This window comes from Bubalus kerabau, chromosome 11 (assembly GCF_029407905.1).
Source record: "Bubalus kerabau isolate K-KA32 ecotype Philippines breed swamp buffalo chromosome 11, PCC_UOA_SB_1v2, whole genome shotgun sequence".
Taxonomy (NCBI): Eukaryota; Metazoa; Chordata; class Mammalia; order Artiodactyla; family Bovidae; genus Bubalus; species Bubalus kerabau.
This window is the reverse complement of record NC_073634.1, coordinates 109,253,204-109,266,463: the sequence shown is the minus strand read 5'-3', so window position 1 is coordinate 109,266,463 and position 13,260 is coordinate 109,253,204. Positions and strand designations below refer to the sequence as shown.

At 50.7% G+C, this 13,260-nt stretch overlaps 1 protein-coding gene across 14 annotated transcripts in view; it reads left to right on the top strand.

Annotated features, from left to right (window-relative positions):
• Positions 1-13,260, top strand: part of PNPLA7 (patatin like phospholipase domain containing 7) — an 82,100-nt gene that overhangs the window by 55,521 nt on the left and 13,319 nt on the right. For 11 of the 14 annotated variants that reach the window (XM_055541700.1, XM_055541691.1, XM_055541690.1 and 8 more), the window contains 5 exons: positions 859-928; positions 1,236-1,310; positions 3,809-3,958; positions 11,291-11,354; positions 11,458-11,626. In XM_055541700.1, the coding sequence (XP_055397675.1) occupies positions 859-928; positions 1,236-1,310; positions 3,809-3,958; positions 11,291-11,354; positions 11,458-11,626 (528 nt within the window). The remainder of the gene's footprint in view (positions 1-858; positions 929-1,235; positions 1,311-3,808; positions 3,959-11,290; positions 11,355-11,457; positions 11,627-13,260) is intronic. The other 3 variants (XM_055541701.1, XM_055541696.1, XM_055541695.1) reach the window with 2 other exon arrangements.

Here is a 13,260-nt window from a genome sequence, read left to right as displayed (position 1 = left end):
GCCTGCACCTTAGCACTTTGGAGGAAGAGGCAGGGCTGCTACTGGAGAGTCACAGGAGTGGCCCCTCTGAAGGCTTAGGCCTGATCCGTCCCTGTGAGCCCGTGTGTGAACAAGTGAAGCAGCCCCCAGGTTATTTATGAAGTTAATGTGACTTTAATACCAAAACTTGATAAAAATAACAGAAAATGGATCATTTCTTTTAGTACCATAGTTATAGCAGGTCAACTATTAATGCAGTAAATATGTGTGATTGGAGTAAGCTGACAACGGCTTCTCTTTTCGAAACTGATTCTGTACAGCATGCAAGAGCCACAAAAGCAGGTTTCCTGTTTGCTTCTCTGCCATCTTGCAAACTGTAGCAATTAAAAAACTTTCAACTGACTTTATTCTCATGCGAAAGCGCTTAGAAGTAAATTATACATACTTTGACATTTCAACTTTATTTACTTGAGTCTGCAACTCAAAAAAATTAGAATTAATATAACCAAAATAGCATTATTATATTTAAAAGGTAATTCTTCATGGATGTCATGTAATACCAGCCCATGTCTGGCCAGAGCTGGCACTCAGCAGCACACAATGACCCTTGGCTCTGGGGAGGTCCCTTGTGGTCTGCCTTTGGGGATTGTGGCTTCCCCATTTGTCCGTTTCCTGCCTGGGGAAGACAGGGGCACCCAGCCAGGGCAAGATCACAGGCCACGTGCCTGCCCACCCGTCTGTGACCAGACAGCGGCCATGTTACCATCCACTGCCCGGAGCAGTGTACAGCTGAGGCAGTTTTGAAACCACGGATGTAAGGTGCTTGGCTTTATGGTTTACAGTGTGTGGTTGAGGTCTCTGTTCTTTCTCTGCCCCCAGGTTGTGACTCGACTGATTCGCCTCTTGGGCGAGAAGATCCTGGGCAGCCTCCAGCAGGGAGCTGCGGCAGGTGTGTGCCCAGGCCTGGCACCTGGGAGCCCCACCCACCCCGCCTGGAGTCCCTGCTTACTTTGAAACTCCCCCTCACACAGCGTTAGTTTTGTTTTCAGCTGTCAGACCCGGTGTTTGAAACTATTCCCTTATCCTGGTGTTCCAGGCTTCCTCCTGGTGTCCTCTCCTTTCTGTGTAAAGAGTTCCTTTAATAATGGTTCTTAAATTCTCTGAGTTTTCCTACATCGAAGGATATCTTTGCCTTTTTTCTGAAGGCTACATGTTGCTGGATGTGCCATTCTGTCTTAACAGCCCTTTCATTTCAGCACTTGAAACATTGGCCACTTCCCTCTGGCCTCCATTGTGTCTAATGAGAAATCCGGACTTCGAATTGCTGTCAAGTAGGTGTGCATTGTTTCTGTCTGACTGTGTTCAAGCTTTCCCGTCATCTTCAGTGTTTAGAAATTTGATTCTTCAGTGTTTAGAAATTTGATTCTGGAATGTTTGGGCATGAATTCCTTTGAGTTTATCTTGTTTGGGGGTTTTCTCATCTTCTTTTGAATCTGCAGGTTTATTTTATATATATGTCTGTATGTATGTTTTTATCACGTTTGGGAAGGTCTCAGCCTTTATTTCTTCAAATACTCTCTTAGCCCTGTATTCTTTCTTCTTTTCTGGAAACTCACAGATGCAGGTGTTAGACCTCTTATTATCATCCCCAGAGTCTCTGGGACATCGCTTGTGTTTTAACCATTTTTCTCCTCTGATGCTCAGATCACGTAGCTTCTTTTGATCTGTCTTCAAGGTCTTTGGCTCTTTCCTCTGTCTTCTTGACTCTGTTCCTAACCCCACCCAGAGAGGTTTTTGTTTCAGTTATTTTATTTCTACATTTGCTTCAAGACTACCCGTGATGGCTGCTTCTGGCCGGCTGTGAACCGCTGCTTTGATACTTTGTCAAGGGCTTGCAGCGTCTGTGCCCTGGTGTCGTTTCTGTCTCCTCCTGTCCACGTTGAGGCCTCCTGGCCTTTGGTGGGCCTGGTCGTTTTGGATTGTGTCCCATATTTCGGGATTTATGATGATCTGGTTCCCATTTACATCTCTTACTTTTGCAAACTCAGTGTGCTGGTATTCAGAGCACGTCCTGGCCCTCTTCCCGGCTGTGTCTGAGTGCTAACCTAGTTCTCGAGGCCTCTGCCTCACTGCGCTGGTCTGCACTTGGGTGCTCCCCCGAGCCAGTGTGAAGGCTGGTGGGGGCACGGCCGCCTTCTCTTCTCAGAGCCTCTGCTTGTGCTTCTGGCCAGTCTCCCCCATGGGCTCCTTGGGGGTGAGCCCAGCACTTCGCCCAGGGTTTAGGGGGCTCTGTTCTCCACGTCCCCCTCTCGGGACAGCCTGCTGCTTCTGCTTGCTAGTGCTGGTTGGAGAGCTGGGGCTCCACCCTCTGTGTCTAGAGCCCAGGCAGGGCTTGCTTAGGGCAGGGGGCCCTGGAAAGTCTCCCAGGAGGCAGCAGCACTGGGGGGGAAGGAAGGGCTTCGTGGCGGTAGCTGGGTCAGGGTGTGAACTGCCGCTCTGCTGCAAGTGGAATGGTCTTCCCGTGCGCTGAGGCCCCTGGCCAGTTTGCCCTCCTCTCAGCGCCCCTCTGGGCCTCCTAAGAGCTGTGTCCAGGGGCTTCTTGTAGCTGGTGGCTGCGGGTAGGTGGGATGTGCCAGCTCCATCTCCTTGGCCAGAACCAGAGCATCTCACAGCTTTTCCTAAAAGCTAAACGAAAGCTATCAAGAGCTGGTGATTAATTCCCCCTCTGGGCCTACCGCGGATGGAGGGTTCTGATGTCACAGGTCACTGGGAAAGAGAGAGAGGAAGGGACTCCCCACAGAGAAGCTTCAGGAAAGCCAGGGACGGGCCCTCTGCTGCCTTGCGTGCAGCCAGCCGTGTGATCACAGCCCTCCCTCCTCTTTCCCTGTCCCACATTAGCTCTTGGGAGCCCTGTCTCTGCCTCCTGAGCCCCCACACTGACTTCTGGGTCATGCCTTGTGGGGGAACCCACCCTCCTCCATAGGGACAAGAGCAGCAGTCAGAAATGGACAGAACTGGGCCTTCCTGCATGGCCAGGGCCTGCACCTGTGAGGTCTGTGTGAGGTCTGTGTGGGAGCTGGGCTATGACAGCGGCCAGCCAGGGAAGCCGGGAAGAGCGCCCTCAGCGTGTCCGGGCCCCAGAAGACTGGAGCCTGGCTGGGATGTGGCCAGCAGGAAGGCTGAGGCTGCCCCCTCAGCCACCTCCATGAAAGCAGGAGATTCCACCCACCAAGAAGGAACTTTGTGATTGTAAATAAGCTTCAGCCAGGGACGCGCTGGTGGAGGGTAATGACCTCGTGGACATAAGTGCCTGCAGATCCATCGCTGCTGCCGTGGGGCATCCTGGCCTCACAACTAGAGAATGGGGAGCCTGTGGTCCTGAGGGCCCAGCCCTGACCTTCGGTGGGTGGTTCTGCGCCTCACCCCTGGGTCTGGAAACCTCTGCAGATGAGACAGAAGAAAGGTGTCATCATCTAAGACTCAGGCTGTTCCCCGTCTCTGGAGGAGGCACGGTCAGAGGACAGGTCCTCCCCGGCTGGCCCTTCATCTCTTTGCATTTTCTCTGGGCCCTACGGTCTTCTCTGAGTCTGTGCCCATGTCCCCTTCAGTGGGGCCGGTCCTGCTGTGTATGAGACCCAAGGGCGCCGCGGTGCGGTTCGCTTTCAGCAGGAAGGCCGGGAATCTAGTTGTGGAGACCAGGGCAGACCGGGTGCCTGTCCCCCGGCCAGGCTGCTGGGGCCACGCCATCACCCGGAGACACTCAGGGACACTGAGCCTGTCCTGGCGGCGGCCGGCTCCTCAGGCTCGCGCACACCCCCGTGCTCTGCAGGTCACCAGTTTGGGTTCCACACTGTGGGCAGCAAGTGGGACTCGGGGACCGCCGCCAGCAACCTCTCCACAGTGGCCGTCATGCCAGTGTCGGAGGACGTGCCCCTCACCGCCTTCGCCCTGGAGCTCAAGCACGCCCTCAGCGCTATCGGTAAGCCCTGCCCAAGGCCACCTGAGGTCCCCTGGGCCCCTGCCTCTCAGTCCTTCCAGGTTCTCCTGAAAGAGCGCTCAGCGTTGCCCGCAAGGCTGATAACCCTGGGTGGGGGGGGGCGGTGCGGCGCTGGGGAGGGGAGCATCACAGTGCAACGGAGCCTCCGGACAGTCTTGATGGGGAGACCCCACACCACAGGAGCTGTGTGAGTCACACTGCACTCCTCCCAGCTGAGCCCACAGAGGCCCCTGAGCCCCTGCAGAAGCCGTCTTGGGGTGGGCGCCTCCAGCTGCTTCACCACTTGGAGAACACACTGCAGCGGCCAGGGAGCTGGCTGACCACGTGGGAACACCCGCAGTGAGGGTCCGTCAGCTTAGGTCTTGCTGCCAAGATCCTGACAGCTGGGAAGTTTGGGGCTCAAGAACAAGAAACTGAAATTCTGGAGAATTCTTAGGAATTCTCCAAATCATAAAGCATTCCATATTCTAAACACTTTACTTATATGGTTTTATATAATTGTAAGTGATCATAGTAATAGACAACAAGTCAATTTTCTGAGACAGGGCTATTTTACTGGCTTCAAGGGGTAATAGAAGGCATTGAACAGATGCCAAACAAAAATGATTTACAAAATTGAGCTACTATTATAAATATTCAATATTTAAAAGTTATTCTCCAAGTGAAAATTTAAATCACAGAAAGCATTAATTTCCATTAGTCTTGGTCTCTGTTTCATAACAAACATTCTGGATCTGGCAACTTCCACTTGTTTTCAGTGAGGTTGGGCAGCCTGTCCAGGGCGCATCAAGAGACCTGCAGTTGTACAGTGCAGATGTGCTGACTCACAATAATGGCTTGTTCCCTTTGAAAAAACAACTTTTATTTTGAAATAATTATAGATTCATAGCAAGTTATAAAAATAGTAAAGAGGGAGCCGTATGCCAGCCCCACCCCGGTTATGTAACCACAGCACAGCGTCCAGACCATGAAGTCGGTGTCCGTGCGGTGCACTCATGCGACTGCATGTGTGTCCGTGTGAATTTCTGTTTCTGCGAGAAACTGGGGGTCACGACAGGGACTGTACCGAACCATCGGTGGCGTTGGGTGGCAGTGACGCCCCAGCGATGCGAGGAGGAAGCAGCCTCCTGCCTCGTTCCTGGTCTTGGGGAAAAGCTTTCAGTCTTTTGTCTTTGAGTAGGGTGTTAGCTGTCAGTCTCTCACGGATGGCCTCTAACGTGTTAGGAAGGCTTCTTTCTATTCATATTTTGTTGAGAGTTTATATCATAAAAAGATGTTAAATTTTGTCAGTGCTTTCTTTTTCTGCATCAACTGAGATGATCATATTTCCCCGCTTTGTTCTGTTGATGTGATTTATCACACTGAGTGATACTCACGAATTGAGTCATTCTTGCACTCCAGGAGTAGCTCCCACTTGGTCGGGTGTGTAGCCCTTTTACTGCCCCGCTGGGTCTGGTCAGCTCCTCTCTCATGGAGGGTTTTGCACTGTCAGGGTTGCGTGTCTGTAGTTTCTTGTGGTGTCTTGGTGCCACCGTGACTTTGGTAAGGGGGTACTGGTGCTAGCCCCATGGAATGAGTCAGGAAGTCTTCCCTCAGAGTCAATATTTTGGAAGACTTTGAGGAGGACTGGTATTAATTTTTCTTTTAATGTTTGGTAGAGGATTTTCCCTGGTGGTTCAGTGGTTAAGAATTGGCCTGCCAGCGCAGGGGTGACAGGTTCCTCCGTGGTCCGGGAAGACTGCACGTGCCGCAAGGCAGCTCAGTCCACGCGGCACAACTACCGAGCCCAGGCGCGGGCCTCAGTGCTGCAGCTACCCCAGCCTGCAGCCCGTAGAGCCCGTGCTGCACAACAAGGGGAGCTGCGCCCCGCATCCAGAGAGCGGCCCCTGCCCGCCGCAGCGGGAGAAAGCCTGCGCCCAGGAGCACAGCCCCAGCGCGGCTCTGGGTCTGTGTTTAGTTTGAGATTCTTCTGGTTACTTAAGGTACAAAGCCGGCTGTTGATCAGAGATCTCTCTTCTTCCTCAGAGGAGGCATTCATAGCCATCAGCGTCCCTCCTCGCAGGGCTCTCGCTGCGTCCTGTACATTCTGGAATGTTGTGCTTCTGTTTTCATTTGCTCCAAGTATTTCCTCGTTTCTTTGTGATTTCTTTGACTCGTTGGTTGGTTAAGCATTTAATTTCCATGTATTTGTGAATTTTCCATTTTCATACTATTGTGATCAGAAAAGATACTTTATGTAAGTCCAGTCTTTACCTGCCTCCTGAAGAACTTGTATGCAGATCAAGGAGCAACAGTTAGAAGAACTGGATGTGGAACAACTGACTGGTTCAAAATTGGGAAGGAGTGCGTCAAGGCTGTGTATTCTCACCCTGCTTATTTAACTTATATGCAGAGTACATCATGCTAAATGCCAGGCTGGATGAACCACAAGCTGAAATCAAGATTGCCAGGAGAAATATCAACAAACTCAGATATGCAGATGATACAACTCTAATGGCAGAAAGTGAAGAGAAACTAAAGAGCCTCTTGATGAGGGTGAAAGAGGACAGTGAAAAAGCTGGCTTAAAAGTCAATATTCAAAAAACTAAGATCATGGCATCTGATTCCATCACTTCATGGCAAATACATGGGGAAAAAGTGGAAACAGTGACAGACTTTATAATTTCCTGGGCTCCAAAATCACTGCAGATGGTGACTGCAGCCATGAAATTGAAAGACACTTGCTCCTTGGAAGAAAAGTTATGACAAACATAGACAGCATGTTAAAAAGCAGAGACATCACTTTTCTGACAAAGATTCGTCTAGTCAGAGCTATGGTTTTTCCAGTAGTCATGTATGGATGTGAGAGTTGGACCATAAAGAAGGCTGAATGCCCAGGAATTGATGCTTTCAAATTATGATGCTGGAGAAGACCCTTGAGAGTCCCTTGGACTGCAAGGAGATCAAACCAGTCAAACCTAAAGGATATGAACCCTGAATATTCATTGGAAGGACTGATGTTGAAGCTCTAATAATTTGGCCACCTGATGGGAAGAGCCAACTTACCAGAAAAGACCCTTATGCTGGGAAAGATTGAAGGCAGGAAGAGAAGGGGACAACAGAGGATGAGATGGTTGAATGGAATCACCGACTCAATGGGCATGAGTTTGAGCAAACTCCAGGAGATAGTGAAAGATGGGGAAGCCTGCCTGACATGCTGCAATCCACGGAGCTGCAAAGAACTGGACCCAACTTAGCGACTGAACAACAACAACGAAAGACTTGTGGCCCAGCATCCAGTCTCTTCTCGGGGAAAGGAAGAGTGTGTGGTGTGCTGGGCTGCTGGGCACTTGTGACTGAGAGGCAGTGTCCCATCTAGCTTGGATCTGCATTTCCCAGCAGCTGAAAAGTCTGTCTCGCAGCCACTGGGATCCCTTCTTCTGAGTGCCTGTCAAGTTGCCCACTGTTTTGTGGGGCTGTTATCTTTTCCTTGTCAATGGGCAGTCTGGGTGCAGTTGCTTTTTTTCGGATGAAAATGCAGATGTCTTTCCCCTGTGGCTTGCTTTTTTATTCTTTTAATGATGTCTTTCGACAAATGCTTCTTAGGTGGCACCAGTGGTAAAGAATCCACCTGCAGGAGACACAAGGACCCAGATTCCACCCGGGTCAGGAAGATCCCCTGGGGAAGGAAATGGCAACCCGCTCCAGTATTCTTGCCTGGAGAATCCCATGGACTGGTGGGCTGTAGTCCATGGGGTTGCAAAGAGCTGGACATGACAGCATGCATCTAGTTCACTGACTTTGACAAATGCAAGTTGTTAATTCTAATATGGACCAATTTATTTATCATTTTTTCCCTATATTGTTACTGAATTTTGCATTTTATTGAAGAAATTTCATCCTATCCCCAAGTCATGAAGAGGTTCTTTTAAAAACATTATGGTATTACCTGTCAAGTTTACGATCCATTGGGGATGGTTTTGATTATGAAATAAATAGAGTCAGGATGCATTTTTCTGTGGGCTCCTCAGCTGACCCAGAGCCCTCACTCAGAACCACTGGACCCTGCCCTGAGGGTTCCTTTGCTGAAAGGTGATCACATCTGTGAAGGGTGTTTGTAGAGAGAGGATCTAGGCCGATGGCCTTGTCTTCCAGCTTCAGGGTTTCAGCCACTTCCTTTGGCTTCCGCAGTTTGGAGGAGAGGCTGTGTAACCGCCAGGCTGACAGTGACTCTCCAGGCCTGAGCAGCCCCCACAGAGCCGACTCAGAGTAACTGGGAGTCACCCTGTATCCATGCACTACCCTGGTCCTGTCCATGGCCTGGGCCTTGGGCAGACCCCTCCCAGGGACAGGCTAGTCACCACATTCCTAACTGGCCAGGGCTGTAGCCAGCACCTTGAGAGCCCAGGGCACTCCTAGGGGCTCCACACTTTCCCAAGGGCCTCCTCAGGACCCTCGAGTCCAGGCAGAGGCCTAGAGCAGATGTGCACCGAGGGTCAGAGAGAGTAGCCCCAGTCTCCGGGGCCTCAGGCAGGGCTTCTCGGTGTTCCTGCAGCAGACATGGCCGGCCTGTCCCGTCTCGTCCTAGACTTCCAAGAGGTGAACGGAACTAGTCACTGCAGTGCCCAGGAGTGCCCACCCTCGCAGGCTGAGAGCCCCTCCAGCCCCAAGAGGGGTCCCTCTCTGTCAGGCCCTTGTGGGTGCCCGACCCCCAAGGCAGGAGTGCGGCCTTAGTGGGACCAGCGCCCTCTGTCCCGAGCCCCAGAGGAGTTGCTCCCCCACTTCCACAGGCTTCTGCCTTTGAGTCAGAGCTGCTCCCCTGCAGGTCAGACCAGCGGCCACCTCACAGGCACCACCCTGTGGTTCAATTCAGTCACTCATTCGTGTCCGACTCTTTGCGACCCTGTGGACTACAGCATGCCAGGCCTCCCTGTCCATCACCAACTCCCAGAGCTTGCTCAAACTCATGTCCATCAAGTTGGTGATGCCATCCAGACATCTCATCCTCTGTCGTCCCCTTCTCCTCCCGCCTTCATTCTTTCCCAGCATCAGGGTCTTTTCCAGTGAGTCAGTTCTTCGCATCAGGTGGCCAAAGTATTGGAGCTTCAGCTTCAGCGTCAGTCCTGCCAATGAATAGTCAGGACTGATTTCCTTTAGGATTGACTGGTTGCATCTCCTTGCTGTCCAAGGGACTCAAGAGTCTTCTCTAGCACCACAGTTAAAAAGCATCAATTCTTCAGCACTCAGCTTTCTTTATGGTCCAGTTCTCAGATCCATACATGACTACTGGAAAAACCATAGCTTTGACTAGACGAATCTTTGTCAGAAAAGTGACGTCTCTGCTTTTTATGGTCGTAACTTTTCTTCCAAGGAGCAAGTGTCTTTTAATTTCATGGCAGCGGTTACCATCTCCAGTGATTTGGAGCCCAAGAAAATAAAATCTGTCACTGATTCCACTATTTCGCCATCTGTTGGCCATGAAGTGATGGAACCGGATGCCATGATCTTAGTTTTTTGAATATTGACTTTTAAGCCAGCTTTTTCACTCTCCTCTTTCACTTTCATCAAGAGGCTCTTTAGTTCTTCTTCGTTTTCTGCCATAAGGGTGGTGTCATCTGCATATCTGAGGTTATTGATATTTCTCCCAACAATCTTGAGTCCAGCTTGTGCTTCATCCAGCCCAGTGTTTCTCGTGATGTACTTTGCATGTGAGTTAAATAAGCAAGAGACAATATACAGCCTTGATGTACTCCTTTCCCAATTTGGAACCAGTCCATTGTTCCATGTCCAGTTCTAACTGTTGCTTCTTGATCTGCATGCAGATTTCTCAGGAGGCAGGTAAGGTGGTCTGGTATTCCCATCTCTTTCAGAATGTTCCACAGTTTGTTGTGATCCACCCAGTCAAAGGCTTTGGCATAGTCAATAAAGCAGAAGTAGATGTTTTTCTGGAATTCTCTTGCTTTTTCTACATTCCAATGGATGATGGCAATTTGATCTCTGGTTCCTCTCCCTTTTCTAAATCCAGCTTGAACATCTGGAAGTTCTCAGTTCATGTACTGGCTTGGAGAATTTTGAGCATTGCTTTGCTAGTGCGTGAGATGAGTGCAATTGTGCGGCAGTTTAAGCAGTCTTCGGCATTACATTTCTTTGGGATTGAAATGAAAACTGACCCTTTCCAGGCCTGCGGCCACTACTGAGTTTTCCAAATTTACTGGCATATTGAGTGCAGCACTTTCACAGCATCACCTTTTAGGACTTGAAACAGCTCAGCTGGAATTGCATCACCTCGACGAGCTCTGTTTGTGGTGCTGCTTCCTAGGCGCTTGCTCCCTGCTCCAGGAGGCCTGGCTCTAGGTGGGCATCCCACTGCGCGGGACACACGCTTATTCCGTGTGCTGTCAAGAAAGCAGACGCTCCAGTTAAACACAGGCAGTGATCTCCTGTCTCTCCCCTTCTAATTGCAAGCCCTCAGGGAAGTTCAGATGCCAGTGCAGGGGGAGCCTGGGCTTCTCTTGCTGCAGCAGGACTTCTTCATCCTCAGGGCAGTCCAGCAGCCTTCCTGACCCTGAGGGCCACTGTCTCTCAGCTTTTGTCCCCACCCCTGGCAGCCCTCCTGGTTGAGCAGATGTGTCTGTGCGAACAGCAGCTCCCTTCTCCAACAGATCTTCCTGACCCAGGAATCGAACTGGGGTGTCCTTCATTGCATGCAGATTCTTTACCAGCTGAGCTATCAGGGAAGCCCAAAGGAAAGTGAAAGTTACTCAGTTGTGTCCAACTCTTTGCAACTCCATGGAATTCTCCAGGACAGAATACTGGAGTGCGTAGCCTTTCCCTTCTCCAGGGGATCCTCCCAACCCAGGGATTGAACCCAGGTCTCCTACATTGCAGGTGGATTATTTACCATCTGAGCCACCCTGTAGATGGAAGAACAAGCTGACCCCAGAGACAGCATGTGAAAGCATGCGTCTCCATCCTGGTAAAGCACATCTGCTGGAACCAGCCAGCCGCTGACTTGGGTTGGGGAAGTTGTCTGATCTTGCATTTTACAAGCTTGTACTTCCCCTGCCCCCAGCACACACACAGTTTCAGAGCTGCAGAAATTCAAGCCCAGTGTGTACAGAGGAGGAGACCGAGGTTCAGAGAGGCTGCCCGTCCCTGTGCCTGGCGCAGCCCTTCCCTTGGCACACCGCAGGCTCACCTGCCCGGAGGGTCTCCTTCAGGGCCACAGGCACTTCCTCAAGAGCTGTGACAAGCAGATTCCAGGAGAAGGAAGGGCCTCGCATCTCCTCCAGGGTGGGCTGCCGGCAGTTTTCTGCATCTGGTGGTTGTTTTTAGGCCCTGCCCTGCTGCTGACCAGTGACAGCATAAAACAGCGCCTTGGCTCTGCTGCTCTGGACAGGTACGAGGTCTCCACGTGGGAACAGCCTGGCCAAGCCCGGCTTCCTGCTCTCAGGGGGCCCCTGCCCAGCCATGAAATACACCAGGGTGTCTGTGCCTTCCAGTATCCACGAGTACCGGCTGTCCAGCTGGCTGGGGCAGCAGGAGGACATCCACCGGATCGTGCTCTACCAGGCGGACAGCACACTCACGCCCTGGACCCAGTGCTGCATCCGACAGGCGGACTGCATCCTCATCGTGGGCCTGGGCGAGCAGGAGCCCACGGTCGGCGAGGTGAGCTGGCTGCGGGAGCGAGGCAGTGAGCGGGGCTTCGGCAGGTGGGGCCGGGTAGTGGGCGTGGTCTCTCGGCAGAAGGCTGGGCAAGTCCTGGCTAGCGTGGCCCTTTTTTCTCAGACCCGGTTTGTCTTTTTTCCTTTGAATGAAGTATTTCAAGGACTCAGGAAGGGATGAATAGTAAGAGCAAACACCCAGACATTTGCTCTCCACATTTTGAGAACATTTTGCTGTGTTTACCTCTGGTGTTGTTTTAGCAGGATCAGGCAGATACCTATGGTTTTTCCAGTATCACGTATGGATGTGAGAGTTGGACTATAAATAAATCTGAGTACCAAAGAATTGTTGCCTTTGAACTGTGGTGTTGGAGAAGACTCTTGAGAGTGGACTTCAAGGAGATCCAACCAGTCTATCCTAAAGGAAATCAGTCCTGACTATTCATTGGAAGGACTGATGCTGAAGCTGAAACTCCAATACTTTGGCCACCTGATGTGAAGAACTGACTCATTGGAAAAGACCCTGATGCTGGGAAAGATTGAAGGCAGGAGGAGAAGAAAAGGACAGGATGAGATGGCTGGATGGGATCACCGACCAATGGACATGAATTTGAGTGAGCTCCGGGAATTGCTGATGGACAGGGAAGCCTGGAGTGCTGCAGTTCACGGGGTCACAAAGAGTCGGACACGACTGAGCGACTGAACTGAGCTGAGACAGATACCGTGCGGTAGCCGGTAGCCCACCCCCAGGTGGTGTCTTGTGAAGCCAGAGCCTCGTTTACTGTGTGTGTGTGGCACTGTTTTTTATGTAGATAGTGTTCTACTTTATTCCATCTTTGTTGGTTTATTGTTCAGTCACTAAGTTTTTTGTTCAATCACTAAATTGAGTCAGACCCTTTGCAACCCTGTGGACTGCAGCATGCCAGGCTTCCCTGTCCTTCAGTGTCTACTGGAGTTTGCTCAAATTTATGTCCATTGAGTTGGTGATGCTATCTCACCATCTCACCATCTACCACCTCCTTCTCCTTTTGCCGTTAATCTTTCCCAGCATCAGAGTCTTTTCCAGTGAGTTGGCTCTTCCCATCAGATGGCCAAAGTATTGGAGCTTCAACGTCAGCAACAGTCCTTCCAATGAATATTTAGGGTTGATTTCCTCTATGATTGATTAGTTTGATCTCCTTGCAGTTCAGAGGACTCTCAAGAGTCTTCTCCAGCTCCACAGTGTGACGGCATCAGTTATTCAGCACCTGGCCTTCCTTATGGTCCAGCTCTCACATCGTGTGTGACTACTGGAAAAACCATAACTTTGACTAGATGGACCTTTGTTGGCAAAGTGATCTCTCTGCTTTTTAATACATTGCCTAGGTTTGTCATAGCTTTCTTTCCAAGGAGCAAGTGTCTTTTAATTTCATGGCTGCAGTCACTGTCTGCAGTGATTTTGGAGCCCAAGAAAATAAGATCTGCCACTGCTTCTAGTTTTTCCCTTTCTGTTTGCCATGAACGGATGGGACTGGATGCCGTGATCTTAGTTTTTTTGAATATTGAGTTTCAAGCCAACTTTTTCACTCTCCTCTTTCACCCTCATCAAGAGGCTCTTTAGTTCCTCTTCACTTTCTGCCATTAGAGTGGTATCATCTG